Here is a 22,763-nt window from a genome sequence, read left to right as displayed (position 1 = left end):
AGTGCTCAGAATTCTGAACTAGCAGTCAACATTGCAAAGGACAACAATGATCATAAATGGAAAAAAAAATTTGACATCAGGTAAACCTTAGATACATCACCAGTTTTGTCTACATCAGGCTTAGAATGATTATATTAAATTTTAACATCTTGTCCCATAGTATGGCGCATAGTATTAAATGAGTTCTTGTTTACAGAAACCTGTTAATTGTGATCCTAGCCAGAGTTTATATCAAGTTCTCGCAGCTTTTTTGTCAGCCTCTCCGAAATTGAATTTCCAAAACTTCCAATCACTTAGAGGTTTTTGTTGTTACATAATAGGGTCTTAATAATAGCGGGAATAGCATTTCTTCAGCGAAACGTTGAATAGCTTCATTACATTTCAGGGTCTGTGGTATGTGTGGTATCGACATGGCTTCTCTTATTGGTCTGTAGAGTTTAGCCTAACTGAACAACGTGCTGCTTCTAAATTTTATTATCTTCACGATAAAAATGCTGTTTTAATGTTGAAAAAATGTTAAAAAGATGCAATGAAAAAAATATGCGTATATATGGAAAGATTGGAGAATTGATCATTTGTCAGTAAGTAGCGGTTATCTTGAAGCTCGGTTCAGAAAAGTTTGTACCTCATAATCTATCTGAAAACTAGATAAAAAATCGAGTTGAATGAAATCGTACTTTGAATGAACAAATTGAAACTTATTCAGATTATCTGTTAATGAGCTATCTATATCTATATCTTCTTTCTATATTCTATAATATAAAAATGAATCGCAAAATGTGTTGGTAAGCGCATAACTCAACAACGCCTGGACCAATTTGGCCAAATCTTTTTTTAAAATGTTCGTTGAAGTTCAAGGATGGTTTTTACGGCGAGAAAAATTAGAATTATTGCTGGAAAAACCCTAAAAATAGCTCTTTTCTTTTTCCCATACAAATGATTTGTAACTAAAACGTAGTCAATTTGAGCTTTATTGCTATGGTAATTACAAGCACTCACTGTTGTCTAAGCAATGTAGGTGTGTTCCTAACGTCAAAGATCATATCTATCAAAACAATGTGTGTGTGTGCGTTGGAGCACAGAATACATAGTTGGAGGAGTTTAATGTCGCGTTCCGAAACTCGCGTTTCTTTTGTATTAGTTTCGGCACGCGAGATAAAATGCAGCAGTTTCCACGTCATTACATCAGTCAAACAAAAATCGCGTTAGCAACAGTGTTTTATTATTTTTAATATCCAAACAAAAACAATTCGTACGGCTAAAAAAAAACAATTCGTACGGCTTAAAAGGATTTGACTTCAAGTCATATCAAATTAAAAAAAAAAAGTTGTCTGTTACCTAATCTACTGAGTTTGCTTTTGTCAACTGATACACGAAACAAATTCGTATATCGTGTTTTTTGCAGAGTGCTTAATTAGTTAGTTGATTAGTTCGTGATTAGTGAAAAAATAATGTATATTTGATATGCCTCCTATAAGACGAAGCAATTTAGGTAGAAGAACCAGAAATGCTACAAACCAAGCTAATTACCGATCTAATCGTACTGCACAAGAACGTGACGACGGAAATGAACGTGAAAGAATTCGGATATCACAAACGCGTGAAGCGCGAGCGCGACATTCAACTAATAATCGCGCAAGTTTGAATCGAGCTGCTTTCAGTTACGATGTGTCAATTGACTACAGTAACTACCAATGTGTTGTTATTGGTTCTATGAACTCGGTTTGCTCACACTGTAAGGCATTAAAATACAAAAACGAAGCCAATGGATTGTGTTGCGCAAATGGTAAAGTGAAATTGATACCATTGGATCCACCACCAGAACCATTGTACTCATTGGTTTCAGGAATAGGAACAGATTCTATACACTTTTTGACTCATATCCAACAATATAACAATTGCTTTCAAATGACTTCATTTGGGGCAACAAATGTAGTTCGGGAAAATTTTATGCCAATTATGAGTAACTGCTATAATATATACCTTATATTATAGCAGTTACTCATAATTATTTTAGCGAACAAAATTTTCTGTCACGAAAGTTAAGATGTGTCACTTATCTTCAATTTCTTAATCATTACGAAATATATCACTTAGTCATCATATTATATGGTGATTCAGTTTCAGTGACACTTTTATTATATTTTATATATTTGATAGATATTAGTTAAAACTAAATATATACTTTTTAAGATCAAATATTATTTAAGTTTGGTCACTGACAATCCATTAATTTATACCACACCATAATATTTACAGATACAAGGGCAAATATATCACAGAGCAGGTTAACTGTTACCAGTGTCAGATAGCGACAACAAATTCCTGCAAATTTATTTTATGGGCAATTCACCACAAGAAATTGATCTGCGTTGTGCACATAACAATTTAGTAAAGAGGTCTATTATAGAACAATTACAAACTTTATTTCATCAACACAATCAATTGATTATATTGTTTAAAACTGCCCTGGATCTGATGCCATCCGATAATCACAAAATTGTAATCAGAGCTGATAAAACACCTGCAGGTCAACATACAAGACGTTTTAATGCACCAACTATTGATGAAGTTGCTATCGTTTTAGTTGGAGAAAACTTGGAATCCCGTGATATTGTTTTACATCGTCGGAATGATCAATTACAACGTATAAAGGAAACACACCGCTCATAAGATGCACTGCAATATCCCATTATATTTTGGCAAGATGAAGATGGCTACGATTTCTCAACAAAAATGATAAATCCCATTACAGGTAACTAAAATATTAGTTTAGCTATGGCGATAATATTTCAGTCATTATATTATGTATTTTAATTTTATATTTGAATGTTATTAAAAAAAATCTATTTACAGGTTCTGAAACCAACAGAAAAGTCAGTTCAATGAACTATTATTCATACCGCCTAATGATTCGGGAAAATGAAGATAATCACATATTGAAATGTCGGCGATTATATCACAAATATGTTGTTGACATGTATGTTAAAATTGAAACGGAGAGATTAACATTCATCAGGTTGAATCAAACCAAACTCCGATCTGAAGAGTATATTCACCTTCGAGATGCGATTAATACTGATGGAAATGCACAGAATGTCGGTCGGATGACTATTCTTCCAGCAACATACATCGGAAGCCCTCGGCATATGCACGAATATGCTCAAGATGCCGTGTCGTATGTTCGTCATTATGGTACAGCAGATTTGTTCATCACATTTACATGCAATCCGCAATGGATAGAAATCAAGCAGGAGTTATTCTCTGGGCAATCACCCATTGATCGTCATGATATTACAGCCAGAGTCTTTAGACAAAAGTTGAAATCATTAATGGATTTCATCGTAAAACATAATGTGTTTGGTGAGACACGCTGCTGGATGTATTCTGTGGAGTGGCAGAAACGAGGATTGCCACATGCACACATTTTGATTTGGTTGGTTGAAAAGATAAGGCCAAATGAAGTTGATGCAGTGATATCAGCTGAAATCCCTGATGTACAAGTAGATCCTGGATTACATGAGGTAGTTATCAAACACATGATACATGGTCCCTGTGGAACTCTTAATCAAAATTCACCGTGTATGATGGATGGTAAATGTTCAAAACGATATCCACGGACATTAATATCGGAAACAATTACTGGTAATGACGGTTATCCATTGTATCGTCGCAGATCGACAGCAGACAATGGAAAATCAACAATTGTCAAATTAAATCAACAAGATATTGAAATAGATGATCGTTGGATTGTTCCATATTCACCCATTTTATCAAAGACATTCAAAGCACACATCAACGTTGAATCTTGCCATTCAGTGAAATCAATTAAATACATTTGCAAATATGTAACCAAAGGGAGTGATATGGCTGTGATTGGAATTGGTGCAGAGAATTCCAATGATGAAGTTACCCAATACCAAATGGGCCGCTATGTCAGTAGTAATGAAGCAGTTTGGCGAATATTTTCTTTTCCTATTCATGAGAGACATCCTTCTGTTGTTCACTTAGCTGTGCATTTAGAAAATAGACAAAGAGTGTATTTTACAACACAGAACGCAGTACAAAGAGCTGCTCAGCCACCATCTACTACATTAACCAGTTTTTTTGAGACATGCCAAAACGATGATTTCGCACAAACATTGCTATATTCTGAAATGCCAAAATATTATACCTGGAATCAATCCTCAAGGATATTTATACGACGGAAACAAGGAAAACCAGTTCCAGGATATACAGATGTATATTCCACCGATGCGATTGGCCGGATTTATTCAGTACATCCAAGCAATGATGAATGTTTTTATTTACGACTGCTATTAGTCAATGTACGTGGCGCAACATCATTCCAACAGTTACGAACTGTTGATGGTGAATTGTGTGGATCCTACAGAGAAGCCTGTCAACGTTTGCAATTACTTGAAAATGACGCTCATTGGGATCAAACTCTCAATGATGCTGTAATATCATCACACGCTCATCAAATACGAACATTGTTTTCTATAATCATATCTACATGCTTCCCATCAAACCCAATTGATTTGTGGATCAAGTACAAAGATTATATGTGTGATGATATTTTGTATCAAATACGGAATAGAATGGGAAATCCAAATATACAAATCAGTGAAGAAATTTACAATGAAGCATTGATTTCAATTGAGGACATGTGCTTGATAATGTCAAACAAACTATTAATTCAATTAGGCCTGACCGCGCCCAATCGTCCAATGCATGACGCTTTTAACCAAGAGTTGCATCGAGAAAGACTGTATGATCTCAACGCTTTGAAAGAATTAATTCAAACAAATCTTCCACTGTTAAATGAACAACAGAAGTATGTATTTGAAACTCTTATGAAAGTAACAAATGATGAAACTGGAGTGATTTACTTCTTAGATGCACCTGGTGGTACAGGAAAAACTTTTTTGATTTCATTAATATTAGCAACAATTCGCTCACAAAATAAAATTGCACTTGCACTCGCTTCGTCGGGAATCGCAGCAACTTTGCTTGAAGGTGGTCGAACAGCCCATTCAGCACTAAAATTGCCATTAAATATGCAAAGCAATAAAACTCCAACCTGTAACGTTTCGAAGAACTCTGCAATGGCAAAGGTTTTGCAGCAATGTAAATTGATTGTTTGGGATGAATGCACGATGGCACATAAAAAATCTTTGGAGGCTTTAGACAGAACCTTAAAAGATCTACGGAGCAATAATAACCGATTTGGTGGTGCAATGATTTTATTAGCAGGAGATTTTCGTCAAACATTGCCAGTGATTCCACGATCAACGCCAGCTGATGAACTCAATGCATGTCTAAAGTCCTCCAATTTGTGGAAACATGTCAAAGTACTTCATTTGAGCAAGAATATGCGTGTCGAGTTGCAAAATGACCAATCTGGAAACATATTCTCTAAACAACTCATTGACATTGGTAATGGCAAATTACCTATAGACATGTTGACTGGCTGCATTAACTTTCCTCAAAGTTTTTGTCAGTTAACTCAATCAAAAGATGAACTTATTCAGAAGGTGTTTCCAGATGTTTCTCAAAATTACAGAAACCATGATTGGTTGAGCGAACGAGCTATACTGGCTGCAAAAAACATAGATGTAAATGAATTAAATTTCAAAATTCAAGAACAAATTACAGGCGAATTGAGGATATATAAATCAGTTGATTCGGCTACTAATCAAGATGATGTAGTCAACTATCCACCGGAATTTTTAAACTCGCTGGATTTGCCAGGATTGCCACCTCACAATCTTCAATTAAAGGTCGGATCGGTGGTTATAATGTTGCGAAATATCAACCAACCGCGTCTTTGCAACGGTACACGGTTAGCGATAAAAAAATTACTAAACAATGTGATAGAAGCAACTATACTCAAAGGAAAGTATAAAGGAGAAGATGTTCTCATACCGCGCATCCCAATGATTCCGACTGATGTGCCATTTGAGTTTAAACGACTACAGTTTCCAGTGCGGCTTGCTTTTGCTATGACTATAAACAAGTCCCAGGGGCAATCATTAAGTGTTTGTGGTATTAATCTAGAAAACCCATGTTTCTCACATGGTCAATTGTATGTTGCCTGTTCCCGTGTTGGAAAACCATCAGATTTGTTTATCTATGCGCCAGGTAATCAAACAAAAAACATCGTATACCACAAAGCACTACAATGATAATAATAATAATTATTTATGATTCACATGATTAACAATAAAGCGATTACTTACTTTTAAATCCTTATATATGTTTTATTTAATTATTTTTTATTCACAACGCCCTATCACCAGGGTGACGGTTCTGTTCAGGAGAATTTTTTAAAATACGTAGGCACAAAAACTGCCACATTACAAATCTTTTTGACAGGACGAAGTCTGTCGGGTCAGCTAGTGGTTATATAGTTATGACCCATAATGAGAGCAACAGTCAAGTCAACGGAAGACGTAATCGTCACCCCATGAAAAAATATCATCAATAAAAGTAAACATCACAACCTTTTATTTGTAATTGTTAAGAAGATCTGTTGCCGATAGGAGGCTGATTCTTTCACCCTGACAACGCACATGTATACACAGTCAAATCCGTTCAACAGTTTTTGGCTAAATATGACATTTTTAGTTTTATTGGTGATTACAAAAAGAACTAACAGTATTGCTCTCTATATCAAACAAGGGTAAAATTGTGTAGCATAGCATTATAGTATGTAGTATTGAAATCTCCTACAACAATCGGCATGACATAATCCTATAGCGGCTGTATTCGTGTAGTATCGTATACATCCTTCAGGAACATTGATTAGAAATCGTGGAGACGTATAAACAACAATTAACCGAACGGTAAATGTGTCAAATTTTAAACATTTCTTTCGTACCGTCGAGATTACTCAAACTATATCTTTTAATAAATGCATCTATCACAGTTGCAATTCTATATATAACAGCCCAGATTTACATTTGCATTAGGTAAAGCTAGAATCTGCACATCGTATCAAAAACACCAATTTCAAAATTGTCACTACGATTTATTGATTTTAAATTACAAAAGCGCGTCCAAACAGCAGTGCAAATTACTATATACACCAAGACTAAACTGAACCAACCTATATAGGAGAGACCGGGTTTGATTGTCTCACGGTTTGGTTGTCACAGCAGCCATAACAGAAAAGTGAGTGAACGAGTAACTTCGTTGACCAGTGTCGAAGGCTCGTGGTAACAATAGCTCTTTTTAGGATAAAGAAGTGAAAAACGGTAATGAAAAGAAGAATGCAAAAGGAAAGGAAGGAAAAAGAATGAAAAATAAATCAGTTTACGATGAAGAGGATGAAGTGTTTTGCCTGGTATGCGTATCCCTATATCCTGTTAGCAAGCCCAAAGAAATCTGGATTCAGTGCCAAGAATGCAAGTTATGGGCTCACGAAGTTTGCACACTTGGGCTGCCATATTACATTTGCCTGAACTGTAATTCTGAGTATTCAGACTGATTCTTTAGATTTACTAGATATATTTTATTGTTTCCGTTACCGTATTCTTGGGTCTCCAGTTTGTTTGATAGCGTATGCTTAGTTTGGTTTTTTGTTTTATGAGCATAGTTTTTATTATCGTTAACCTATTTTTGATGGAAGTTTCTTTTGTTTTTTATTATGTATAAAACATTTTTCGTTTTTTTCTTGGGCACAATAGGTAATTAATTACCTACACTTAATAAAAGTTGGTTCGATTTAAATAAATATATTTATTTTCCCTTCAATTTATCATGTGCCTACCTACCCTACACGATGTGACCATTATCCCTGACACGGGGTTACAAGTCTCACTTTTTCTTTTCCATAAAAATTGTGATATTCCCTTAGTGGATAATGTTAAACAAAAAACCTTAAAGTCCTTAGAAACTAGAACGAACGCACTATCTATTGATATATAAATTAAGTTGTTAAACTGAGAAAGCATGGGTAATAAACACAAAAGAGAATAAATGTGACTTCCAGCCCCGGTCTCCCCTACATAGGAAAGAAGAAGATTAATTTTTCATTCTTAGTCATAAATAGAATCGTGAAATTTTTTTTGAGCATTCCCAATGAAACCCTTTCATACGATACCCCACATGATACGGTTGACTTAATATAAAACTGTCGCTTTCGCATAAAGAGCCCGGTTTTCGTAATTTAATTAAAAATATACGAGTATGGCTTTCTGATTTTTCTTCTAAGAAATAATTACAACTTATACATATGAAAATACACTGTATAACCTCGATAATTGATTACGTATTTTAAATAAAGAGTATATTTTTTATTATTCATTTAAAATATATAATAACAATTTTCTGACTGATCTCCATGTTTTCGTCTTAGACACACAAACTTATTTAAGATAACCCTTTGTCATTGAATATGTTAATCTTTATGTTCGAATTCTTGACTGGTTTCCGTAATAAAACTCAATTTGAGAAGGAAAATACATTAACTATTAACTACAACACTGTGAACCGTCATTATTGAAACCAAACTAGATCTTTCATTTAATGCAGACAAAGAGACTTTTTATATGTACTCATGTTTTTATTAGAAATATAAAGCTGTGTATAGGGCTTATAAATGTTTTTTTGAAACTTGACATCTTTAAATTTTTGCGGTCCGTATTCTTTCATACTTTTTGAACTCTTGAAGTGAAAGTAGAAAAATTATATTGCGTCTAATGAGAAACTCGTTATAAAGCATTAAATGTTGTCTTTCTAAAGTTTCATACGAATCGTAGCTAGAGAAATACGAGAGCTGATTACTTTATTTCCACTCTGACCCCTTCATAAATCAAATCTTTTCATGATGTAAATGTTACTAAATAATCTCTTGATATTTCGGAAGACTATAATACTACAACTATGAGCATAACATATGAACAGCAATCTATCTGTACTTAAACTATTATGAAATATGAAATACTTATATGTACATCTTGTATATAATTAATTAAAATTAATAAAATTGAAAATTAGAACATACAACCATTGGTTTTCCCATGAAACACAGAAATAATTCAAATTCTCCAATGTAGCATGATAACGTCTTTATTACGTAAAACAAAATGTTTTTAATTACATTATTCATACAGATAAACTTGTTGGAATACAACAAGTGGGTATTCCCACTAAGAAATGGAGGTCATATCAGGTTGAATTTTATTTACCATTTCATCGCGTATTTCTTGAAAACACAAAATAATGAATATACACGGTGTTAATTTATTTTTTAGTCCATGAATCCAGTCACAAAATTACGTTTTTGGTGCTTTACATGGTCTTTGTTTTTTTGCACAGGTTCTCTTTCCCGATGTCACTCCATATTATGGATATCGGATCATTTGCTAGTCTTCTCTATTTTGCGCTGCATGAATTATATTCGAATCTTCTGGTATTTGGAAACATTCGCGTAGGATTTTCAGCCAGGCTTTTTCTTTTTACCCAATTACCCAACTATTTTTCAGTCTAAGGTATTCTTAAAATGCATTTATACAGCCACATTTCAAAAGCTTCTAATTTTAGCATTGTTGCTACTTTTAGTGTTCAACATTCTACACCGTGAAGCAGCGTGGAGAGTACGTAAGATTTCGTTGCTCGACATCGGGTATCAATCGGTTGCGGTTGCTTAAGAGCTTTCGTTTTTTATGAATGTGGATCCTGCCATTTCAATTCTAATCTTAATCTCTGAATCAGGGTTGCATCCATCAATTTTTGTATATACCAAGTAAACTTGTTAAAAATTGCATCCAATAATAAATTGTTGGATGCATTTGAAAGCATTGAAATTGCTAGATGTAAAAGTGGCTTAAATAGGGATAAAGGGCTAATTCCTTACAGCCCAGTCTATAGTTTGGTAGTCCAGGAATGAATGTGAAGATTTCCGCCAAGGAGTTTTTTCCAAAGTGACAAATTGATTATTTCAAAGTTTCTAAAATATAATCAAACGTCTGTTTTCAAATGTTTGAAAAACTGTTTTGTAAAAGTTATTGATTTTGTGCCATCCCACAAATCGAAAGTTCCAAAATACTTTGCTCTCCAAAAGTTGAAAACATGGCTTTTTCAGTCATGTAATGACTCTAGAATCTCAGAATTTCTTGATTATTGAAATATATTTGATTGTAAAACAGTTTTCAGATGAAAAATTGATTTTGAGTCATTCGACAAATCGTAAATTTCAGAGGTTCTCATCCTTTCCAGAGTTGATTTTTGAAAAATGAGTGATTTTGAATGATCCGACGATTTGAAAAGTTTCGTAACTCAGATGAAAATTTCTACTTACAAGATCTTTTATTTTGATTCTTTCTTTACTTTTATTTTAATTTTAGAACTTACTAGTCCTAGAATATTTGATAAGAGATATTACTGGACTACATTTTACCATTAATTTTTTTAAATGGATCACTTTGTGATGTAAAGTTTTCTCCGTCAATTTTAGTTCCAGGTATTCTACCACTTTTTTCAAAATTATTGAGGTCACCGTGTATTTCTGATATATGAAATACGTCTTAACAATATTGAAATTTGAGCTGAATTACCATTTATATCAATTAAGAATCTGGATTTCCCCAACTTGTCATAAACCGAATTCTTCTTTAAATAGTTCAACGTTTTTGGAATATATAAATACGGAGATCGCAAATTGTAATGCAGTACAAATTGATATATCGTAAAGAAAATAATCTTCGCTAATAGTCCACAATAAAAATCTATAAGTCGCAAATATGGTGAAGAACTGTCAATCAATGTTGTTTTTGGTATGTATTACATTTTTGGTGATAATTTCGTCTCCTAAAAATGAGGTCCAAGCTGACAAACTCATCGGGAGCTGCGTATGGGGCGCTGTTAACTACACTTCAAACTGCAATGCTGAGTGCAAAAGACGTGGTTACCGTGGAGGACATTGTGGAAGCTTTGCTAACGTCAATTGCTGGTGTGAAACTTGATAATTTCTACTCGATCCAAAATTAATGCATTCACTGATGTTCACCTTATTTATAATATAATATAATATAATCATAATTCTGGATATTCCGAACTATATTTCTAAATTAAAATGTAACATTATATGGACTAACTTTGATAAAAATAAAACATCTCCATATTTTCGGGTTCCAGTATTTTCCAGTGTATTTATTTAATCTAGTGCTTCAGAGAAACTATGTTTTTCTTGTATAGGTATTGTCTTTTGTTATATATGCAATACCTATGCAAAAAAGCGAAAATAAAGTCCATTAACATGTTTATAAATTTTTAAATTCATTGTTTTGTTCAAATAACAATGTGTATACCTCAATGTAGATACTTGTATTACTATCATACCAAAGAATCAAATTGAAAACATAAATAAAAAAAATCAAATCTTATCATTAAAAATTCAATTCACAATCGAGGTCGATCAATTTTCTTGATGTCACTTCATATAAAATTAATAGTAACATAAGAACAGAATGGTATATGAAACCAACTTGGTTCTCAAGATATTTAAATTACAATTTGTGTCATCCTATGTAACAAAAAAGATCAGTAATAATTAGTTTGGCTGATAGATCTATCCAACTATCAGATTTTGAATGCTTAGCTATTCAAAAAGCGAAAACTGCATTGAAAGAAAATAATTATCCGGAAAAAATGATAAATAACATATTAAAGAAAAGGATGAACAGATACTACAACCAATTAAAAAACAAAACAGAAACAGAAACAAAACATCAAATCATGAAACATTTTTCCTTACCATATGTACAAGGATCCAACAATTATCGAATTATTTCAATAAATATGATATTAGTATGACATAAAGGACATAATACATTATCCAAATAATTCACTAAATTGAAATCTAAAACACCAAAAAACGAATGAAGTAATATTATATATCAATTGCCTTGTACTAATTGTGACGCTGTCTACATAGGGCAAACATCTCAGTATTTAGAAAATAGACTAAGAGGTCATCAATACGATAAAAAACATTGAACTGCATTAACGAACCATGAAATGTCAAAAAAACATGAATTCAATTATAAAGTCAGAAATTCATGAAATGCAATCTAATACACAAAAAAGTTAATTTTTAGAATAATCCTAGTAAAATTTATAGCTCTATTTTGTAAACTCAAATAAAACTACAAATAATTCAATTGATTACTGCTATATATTTGAGTTGCAAGAACCAGGAAAAAAATTACCTCTTCTTATTAGAACAAAGTTCCAGTTTGATTTTTTTCTTATTTTGATATTCATGACGAAGGTCATCTATTGATCAATATAAATATACAAATTGTCAGTGTCAATATCATATATTAAAAAATTATTAAAGAAACTAATTTTGAAACAGAAGAGACCTAAAATCAAGATGGTAGGGTGTGGAATTATGTCACAGGATGATAAGATCTCTCGAGCAGAAATGTGTTTGTCAATTTCCGGACTTAGCTGAATAATTTTTTGACACTGAAGACGATGAAATTTTTCACCAGATCAGAACGTGGGTATTTTTAAATAAATGACCATATTTTTCCTTCTATTAGGGTAGCTATGTATGGCTCTCTAAGTTGAATTGTGAAAATGTTTGCTAACCAAACAATTGAATTCTAAAATGAAAAGAGCGGGGATAGTTGAAATTTTGTATTTTTTTGAATAAAAATAGAGTTTGCAATGAGTTTTAATACTTAAACCATAAATGTAACGAATAGCTCTTTTTTGTAATTTGAAGATTTATTCGAAGAGGTTTAAACTAGAAACTGCGATCCGAATAACGTTGTTAAAGCAGTAAAAGAATCGAGCTGCTTAGACACATATTTAATAGCAAAAAAGCAGAGTACGATTCTTACGTCACATGTATAGACCATTAAATGGTACCATCAATATGCAGATTAAGAAACTTTGAAGATCGTATAAGTCATTGTTGAGTTTTAGAAGTTGTAAAACTCATTTGTAGAATAAAACTGTCTAGTTTTCTCAGTGTTTAAACAGAAACTATCAGCGTCAGACCATGAATTAATAGTAATGAGATCTGCTGGATTGCTAGTTAGATATGATGAAGCAGAACTGAAATATTATTATTAGAGAGTTTATTATTAGAGAGAAAATTAGAGAGTTATGAGGTGACTTATCAGTTTTAAACAGAACAATATGATGTTAACTTAATTCTTAGTCATAGTGGTAGAGTCTGTGAAATAGTTTTTTCAATTTTCAATAATTGGAAGATTTAATCGACGGAGAATCTTGAAATAATGTATTTAAATTTATAATGTTGGATGCGCAGAAATCCAGAAGAGTTTACAAGATGTTAAAGGCATGGCCTATGTTATGTAGCATATATTTATTGTCTATTAATGCAAAAATATAGCAATAGAAGAGTAATATTGATAGGAAAAGCAACACAATAAGAGTAAAATACTCAAAAGGTATGTTAACAAGACCTCTAATTATAGACGTCGATATGTAATACGAGAGAGGTTCGAATATGATTGCGACGAATGCTCTTGTATGTTTTTAGAGTCCCGGCTTGATAACATGTTAGTTGGGTGGCATAGTTTTCATCGCAAATGCACGTTTTATACGAGTGCTACGACCATTAGTAAACGTCAACTGACGACCGCCGTTGCGCAACGTATTGTTATTCGTTTTTTAATGTAGAAAGCGAAACAGCTTCACACCATACAACATTTGCCGCGTAGAATTACTAATTTTGGGGACCCATAGGATGAAAAATTACGATTGAATTCTACATAAGTTGTAGTAATATAGAGTCTATCATCAAAATAACGGCGTGATTGGTTCCCAAACCGTTGTAAGTTACAACGCTGACGCAATACTAGTCGGAGGAGAACGGTTCTTGAACGCGAACCCTAAATACAGACGAGACATTAGTACACTATTACTCTTCCGAAAGCAATATGTCATTTTAGTATCTCATATCAAGACAGTATGTTAACATTGTAATTTAAAACGAACAAATTAATACGATCTAAGAAAATAAGTGCTTTGCTACCATAACAACATAGTCCCAATTGAATTTATTTGGGCGTCTTTCATAAAATATGAAAATACGAGGGTAAGTATTCAAGTTTTGAAATATGGCAACACTAATGTGAATATGTCAAATCTGAAATTGCCATCATGAAGTTTGACATATTTAATGGTGTGCTGATCAACTCGCTTCGACTTTTGTTGATGATGCACCATCTAGAGCCACCGTGCTTCGCTAATTGTCTGAATTCAATCGTAATCGCATTTCGATAAATTTGGTGAGGGTGGTCCAAAATTGGCTATTGTGCCAGAAAACTTTCACACTACATTAAATATTGCATGAATATTTGGCTGTAGGCAAGATTTGTTCGCGTTTGATACCGTATGCATATGAACCCGAAAATAAACAACAATCGAGTGTAATCTAACAAACAGTCTAACAAAAGTTGTTCTTACAAGAAGCACTTCGAAGCAAATGGTTATCCATTTTTTCGGAATAAATGAATATGTCGCCTCAGCTCTATTAGACTAACGGTAACGGTCACATATCAGTTCAAACAAAAACGTTTTTGAACAGTTAAAACATTGAATTGATGGGTAAATCTCTGTACAGTTCTTGTTTGGCACTCAATTATTTATTCTTGGTCCACAAATCACAAATTAATTGGGAAGTCAACGTTTTTCTTTTCCTTAAGAAGCGATTCATGCTTTCAAATCACATGTTTTGGAGGTACCTCAATTGGAATAAAAAAAATGATTCAACAATTAGTTCAAAGCATGAAAAAGTGTATTAATCTCAATAGAGAATATTTTTAAAAACGATAGAGCCTCGACGGCGCTGGTTATTTGCACATGTATGAATGATCATTGTTGGAGGTTTGTAGGGGACATGGAAAGTGATTAATTAATCGAGAATTGTGGTGTCTTGAATCAATAGGTTGTTCCAACCCATCAAAAAACCTTCCCGGTACGGTAACGATTCTTCGCAATAGAGATTACGTGTAGATATCGTGTGTGAACCGTTTCAGGGACGATCTTTTCGGTACTTGGTTGATAGCAAGTACTGTTACAAGAACCGTACATAGCCGAAGATGTCGCATAAAATATCTATACACTTCCGATAATCGTTCTAAGCACGGTTCCGACATGAAGATTGGAACAAACCTAATATCAATATTCAAAGAGAAACAAAGATAAATATAAAGAAAATTTGTTGAATCTTAGTTATTCAATTGTTTTTCACATGGAAATTATAAGTTTGGTCAAGTCGTTAGAAATAATATTGAACTGTTACAGGTTATATTATGAATGATATTGAATTACCATAAGTAAGCATGTTATTAATGAAGATCATAGATGAGGAAAGTCTAGTTGGTTAGGTTTTGAATTTTTTCCAGAAGCTGTTTTTAAGAATCTAAGTATATATAAATAAGTTTCTTGTAGTTATTTTCAGTTGTTAAAACAGAATCATTATCCATAGAATAACCTTCATATAAAACGTGCTCAACAATCGAGTATCTGTTAGGGTATAATATGCTTTTCGAATCATAATTTTTATGAATACATTTTTATGTGCCGATAATGTCGTTAACCAATTTGATTTTTAATCTATTAGATTTTTACGTATATTAGTTTTGTATTTTCTAAATTGTAAACATTTTTATTGGAGTGATGTAATTTGATATTCCATTGTTACATGTGTTAATTCATTTCTTTCGAATTGAATGATAAGCCTCCGATGTTTTTCTTTTAAGCCGTCCTCACACCAAGCTAAGAATTAAAAACATGTAACATGTGTCGTCATCGCATGCCACAAGTTCCCAGGTATTGTCATTGATCCATACGAAATTTTTACAGGCCACTAGTCAAAAACTTTATCAATAATACCTCTGGTGCAGGGATACTGTTCGTGCCTTGTTTTGATATGAATGGAGCTAATTCAGTTTACAATTATATAAACTCGTCAGTGTAAAATTTTTGAGGAGTTACGTCATCTGCACCTAATTGTATCCAAAACCTTTCTTGGGATAGGTTCCCTTGAACAAACTTGAGCAAACAACTGTCTATTCCACCACCTTGATTATTTCCGTTTCATTCGTTGAGCCAAAGCAAGTTAAGACGAAGCTACAATTACTTCTTTCGACATAATAACTATTGCTTAGTTTCGATTATCATTGAATGTTACAGACAGTTTAGTTGCGTTGATATAACTTCAAAATTGTATGCAAATTTTGACAATTGCGTTAAAAATCTTAATATAATTCCACATTGCATAACTTTAAACTATGATGAAGTATCAAACTGCATTTTAAAGAAACCACATTAGAAATTCAGTAGCATTATTTATCAAACATGGATTAGACAGAGCCTGAAAGATTTATTATATTTTCACTCTGAGTGACTAGCAATAGAGGTAAAAAGATGCATGGAGGGAATATTATATCTTTGCATATAGTAAAAATACAATAACAAATATCAACAATCGGAATTTCATTTTATTTTGAAGGTATTCCACTTTAGTGAAGTGTAAATAAATCTGGAGGTTTTAATGTTATTTTATTTGAATACAACCGCTTAATAGATAATAATTGCTTCAAAAATTAATCAGAGAGGACCATACATATAACTACGAGTAATATTTCTGAGAGAAAACAAAATATATTCAATTCAATATTTTTGAAGATAAATCTGTTTTAGCAGTTTAAATTAGTTCCCAGCAACGTAATTCTCAAAATAAGCTTGAAACCACTATCATCAGGCCAATATTCATCTAGAAATTGGCCATTCGTAATCATTTAATTGTTTACTTTCTTTTAGTTTCATTCATTGCCGTCAAAAACATTATTACCTGGAATTAATTGCAGTGATGACTTAGTTTCTATGCTTATTTCAAACCGCTATTTTATTTCTGTTTATATTTATGTTGTTCACAATTACGCATATTATAATACGAAAAATGCATTTCAATGCCATAGAAATCTTGGGTTAATCCAGAGTAAACATTTTTATTTACAAACGATCTGGGTTTCCCTAAGTGTTTGTAACCCGAGTTCTTCTTTAACTGGTTAAACTTTATTCGAATATATAAATACTGTGACATCATAATGTAAGACACTGTTCAAGTTGATATTTTGTAACGAAAACAACTAACATTAATATTCGACAATATAAATCTCCAGAAGTCCCAAAAATGGTGAAGAATTATCAATCAATGTTGTTGTTGGTATGTATTACATTTTTGGTGATAATTTCGTCTCCTAAAAATGAGGTCCAAGCAGACAAACTCATCGGGAGCTGCGTATGGGGTGCCGTTAACTACACTTCAAATTGCAATGCCGAGTGCAAAAGACGTGGTTACCGTGGAGGACATTGTGGAAGCTTTGCTAACGTCAATTGCTGGTGCGAAACTTGATGTTTTTTACTGAATCGACGACGACGCTTCAAAATTAAGTTATTTTTTCTTATGTAAGAATGTTTTAACACTACTGATACGATACATACGATGTTAAATTTTCACAATTGCTATATTATACTGACTAACTTTAAAATAAAATTTCATTCTTTAGTAGTTTTTGGGTTTAGTATATTCCAGAGAATGCTTTACAATTTAGTGCTTTAGCAGACTATTGTAGACAACAATATACAAAAAAGTAAAAATAAAAAACCATACATAAGTTACATTTGACTAACAAATATTTCAATTAAATGTATTTTTCAACTCTAGAATCAAACCCCTTATTTTTAATGAAAATAAAATTTATAAAACTTTACCAATTAGTATAATAATATAAATTTGAAATGTGTAATTGAAAAAATGCTTCTGATTATAAGAAATACCATTATCCATACTAATATCTATCTCACCCAATAAATTCACCCTATTCCTAATAACGAAAACGTAATGATCCGACATTATTCTATGACAATAAAAGAATACCAAGGAGAAACAAACAAAATACTTAAGTTGGAAGAAATTTATTAAATCCAGATGTCTAATACTATATAAAAATGCACAAAAACTATTGAAACAGGAAATGTTTACAGAAAAACAAAAGAAGCAAATATTCAAGAACAAACCGTCAAATTAAGCTGCATTTTAATGGCTGTTGAATTGATTACTATAAAAACACTGTATTACAAAACAACTATAACAATAAGTTGAAAAGATCAAGATACCTATCACCTGTTGACAAAACAACTAATAGACGAAACAGAAATTTTACCGGTGATCTCAATTCCCATCACCTTTTCGGTGCTTTTTCTAATTATATTGCTAATGACCTTTTTTGGTAAAAAGGAAAAAATAATTTCTTTTAAACTAGAACTAATAGAACAATCAACTTAAGACAACAAAATCAAATCTTAGGAGAAAGGTGGAATAAAATTGTAGAAATTTTAATGAATTTTCTACTAGTTAATTTTCGAGTTCTGAATATACCCGGCGATGCAAAACAAATTTTCATTTATTTTTCTTTAGTAATTTCATGAAGATTTATCGATTTCTCATTGGAAATTAGCATACTTTCCTTCATAATTCATAAACATTTTTATTAGTTAGCATCAATTTAAAGGCTGTATATATTTCAAAGTTACGAGAATGGTCACAGAAGTACCCGGTTTGACATAGAGATGGCGGAAGTTGTTTAAAAAATACCACTGTATAAGAAAGTATACAATGTATACCGTATATGTTTCAATTTTGAAGACGACTCGTTCTTTAGTATTTGTTAGGCAGCCATCAATAGTGAACGTTTTCAGTGAATTTGTAAACATGGAAAAACTTGGTCATCGTTATGTGATGCAATACTTAACCCAACCAATAACAGTAACATATTGGGTAGTAGACCAACGAAGACCACCATCACAGTGGTCAATCAAATGAAGTGATAATTACAAAAATCCATAAAGTGGTACTGGATAATCGTCGACTGAAAGGCATTTCAAAAAGTGCGGTACATCGCACATTAACTGAAAAATTTAGACATGAGGAAGCCGTGTTTAATATGCGTGACGCGTTTGCTCACAATTAAACAAAAACAGCGCCGTGAAGATGTTTTTATCCAATTTTTCGAGGAATAAACTCGAATTTTTGCGCCCTTTCATAACCACGGATGAGGAGTGGGTCCATCAATACACACACACACCCGGTTTTTGGAAATACACATGAGATGATTTCAAAAACCATGAACGTCGATTATTATTCAAATTTTTTGCAATGTTTGAGCCAAGAAATCAAACAAAAACGGCAGCATTTGGCTATGGAAAAAGGGCTTTTCCATCAAGACAATGCACCAGCCCACACTTCCGTTATTGCAATGTCCAAAATTAATGTATTGAAGTTTGAATTGCTACCTCATGCACCCCATTAGACAGATTTAGCCCCTTGGATTATTTTCTCTTTGCAGACTTGAAAAATGGCTCGGTGGTCAAAGGTTCTCCAACAATAAAGAGGTGATGTTGGCAGTTAATGGCTATTCTGAGCTTGACGATTCTTATTATAAAAAGGATATCGAACTTATTAAACATCACTTGGATGTTCAAAAAGTTTTTCTTTGTTGGGCCAGGTACTTCCGGGACCATCCTCGAGTTTCATTTATTTTGTTCACCATCAGATATATCTGAAATATGGAAAAGTGATTAGAAATTTGAGGTAATCCAGAATTACCATTTTCACTTATACACGATCTGGATTTACCCAAGCGGTCGTGAACCGAGCTTTAGCTCAACGTTATTCAAATATATAAATATTGAATTTGCGTAACACCGTCGAGTTAGTTGCTAATTAGAAAACATCCAATAGTAATATTTCACAATAAAAATCGTCAAGAGTCGTAAAAATGGTCAAAAACATGCAATCAATGTTATCATTAGTTTTTATTGCAGTTTTGGTAATATTTTCGTCTCTTCAAAATGCAGCTCAAGCTGATGTATATATCGGGCATTGCCAGGATGCATTGATGCCGTATGATCCAAACTGCCATCGTGAGTGCAAAAGACGTGGTTACCGCGGAGGACATTGTGGAAGCTTTATGCTCGTGTACTGCTGGTGCAAATCTTGATACTTTTGGCTAAATTGGAGACAATGCTACAAAATTGAGTAATTAACGACAGTTTTCCTAAATTCCTTTTAAAAAATTTTCAAAATTACTGATACTATTTGAACCGAATTCAACTTCAGTTTAATAAAAATGTAATATCTATATACTTTTGAGTTTTAGATATTCCAGATTATTTTTTCCAAATTAGTACTTTAGTGGACATATGTTTATTTTGTATAAGTATATACTTTTACAGGTTGCTTTATTTAATTGTTTGCTTCACTTATTTATTGTTTGCTTCACTTATTTATTGTTTTAAATTGTATATCTTGAGTAAATTTCAACTTTATTCTCATTTTATAACGGTAAAATAGTTTCTTCAATTTTAAATTCTAGAACTGTTTGAAATTTGTTGATAGATATTTTAGTGGACTATATAAATGGGTTGCTTAAAAGTATTATTTGCTCGTAAATTTTGATATTAAAATACTTGAGACGGGAGAGAAAAACACAACTCTCTTAATAATTGAAATTAACCATCTAAGTGAAATTTACTCCATACCTTCCACAGATCAATTGGGGATAGGTAGTTAGGTATTCGTTCATTGGTAAGAAGTGATCCGATTTTCTTAATCTGTCTACTCCACGCAACGAATCATCCCCTTTTTTGATAGATTCCAAGGCCTCAATATGCCTACACACAATTTCACAGATGAAAAGAAAAACTCAAGCAAAAAAATGTAAAATGTTTGAAATAGAAAATAAAACTGATATGCTTACACTCACTGCTGGTCTTGAACTTCCTATTATAATAATAACATTCTTCTCACCTTTCTACAGAATAATATCAAACATGTAGAAAAAATACGCCAAGAACAAGAGACCAATAATGGTCATTACATATATAATAGGTTAGTACATAAACTGTTAAATAATGAAATGGTTTGTAATAGAAAAACTTGGAAATAATCTCCCAAAATTGAAAAACCAAATAATCGATACAACAAATGAATTAACTATCGAAAATTTTTCAAGTAGGCAACAAGTTATTTATAATACATTATTCTATAAACTTAAAAGCAAACAAAAGAATGAATTTAATATTCTTATTAATAATAAAATCAATTCAGTTCTTAAAACTCAAAATAATTGTATTAAAAATATTTCATATACAGATATACCTAAGGATATTTTCAGTTTCTATCACTAGGGCCAAAATTGTATTGAATCCATAATTACTAAAGATATTTCAATTAAAACTACGTTAGCCAATATAGTGATATTGGCCAATATATATAATATATTGATTACATATCCTGGTGGTAATGTATCAGTTATTATGGAGAAACAAACAGTATTTAGATTTAAACAAAGAACTAATTGGAGAAGTTTTGAACAAAAAACAAATTGACAAAGAAACTCAAAAGAAATTAACAACCTATAACGGTATTTCTGCTTAATTCTACTGATTACCAAAAATTCATAACCCCACTCTATCAGCTAAACCCATTATGGCATCAATTAATAGTCCAATTGACCCTCATACAACAAATCTTATGATTACAATAATGAATATTAAATAAGAAGGAACTATCAATAATATGGTATAACCACAGAATTACGTCTATTAGGATTAGATGCAATATCTTTATTCAGTATTGTCCACTTAAATATATGTCTTACCGCTCTATAACATAAATGGAGTGATATAGTAAAAACTGTGAACTGAATAAAGAGAATTGTGGTCTTCAATATCCCCTATATTAGCAGATTATGCAACGGTTTATATTTTGGACTTTATAATCTCTGTTTTACCTTTCAAATGATTCTTAATTTTTTATTTTACTTCAATAGTTCCGATCCTTATACATAATTCATTATGGAAAAAGAAAATACTGAAAAATCGTTACCTTTCCTTGATACTAAATTTATAAGAAACGAAAAAAGTAAAATTTTAATCGACTGGTATAAGAAAACAATAAACTCTTGAAGATATATCAATTATCACTCATACTTTACGTTACACTAAGATTAATTTAATCAAACAGATGAAAAATGGAGTCCTCATAAGTTCTGAACTTTTTTATGAAAACTCATATCCTTCACACCTTTTGAATCAAAATCTGTATAACATATCTGACTGATGTTAAGTTTGAATCAATATCTTTTTCAAACGTCATATCTGACATTTCTATCCCACATTTATCATATATTAAATCAGTTATTCCGAAACTTCCTGGAATCTTTAAACATCACAATATTAAAATAGCATGCAATCAAACACTTAATATTCAATTTATTTTTACTAAAATGAAAGATGAATCAATTAATTGTCTAACAAAGTATATGAAATACTTTGTTTAAATTGTGATAAAATGTACATTGGTGAGTCGAAGAGGTCACTCATCACATGAGTGATAGCAGATTACATCCTGATACATGTTCATTAACGACTCATGTCTATCATGAAGGACACAATATGAATTATGAATTTGACAACTAACCATGAAATTCAATTTCACTCATAATGAGCTAACCTAAAAATTTAATATCATTTATAATCAAACCATTAAATATTCAGCAACATTAATAACGACCTAGCCTATGAAAATCTATAATCATTCATAAACTAACCAATAAATATTCAACATCATTCACAACAATCTAACCTTATCTTTCCTAAAAACTCAATTCAATCAATCAATCAATAGTTTTATCATGCATCAT

The 22,763-nt window shown here is 32.1% G+C and overlaps 1 protein-coding gene across 1 annotated transcript in view; it reads left to right on the top strand.

Annotated features, from left to right (window-relative positions):
- The first annotated feature begins 2,978 nt into the window (after positions 1–2,978).
- Positions 2,979–22,763, top strand: part of LOC130904259 (uncharacterized) — a 97,017-nt gene continuing 77,232 nt past the window's right edge. Inside the window, exons 1-2 of the mRNA XM_057816923.1 lie at positions 2,979–4,241; positions 7,241–7,409. Of these exons, the coding sequence (XP_057672906.1) occupies positions 2,979–4,241; positions 7,241–7,409 (1,432 nt within the window). The remainder of the gene's footprint in view (positions 4,242–7,240; positions 7,410–22,763) is intronic.

Source organism: Diorhabda carinulata, chromosome 2 (assembly GCF_026250575.1).
Source record: "Diorhabda carinulata isolate Delta chromosome 2, icDioCari1.1, whole genome shotgun sequence".
In the NCBI taxonomy this organism is placed as follows: domain Eukaryota; kingdom Metazoa; phylum Arthropoda; class Insecta; order Coleoptera; family Chrysomelidae; genus Diorhabda; species Diorhabda carinulata.
Note: the sequence above shows the minus strand (reverse complement) of the source record. Positions and strands in the feature narration are given on the sequence as shown.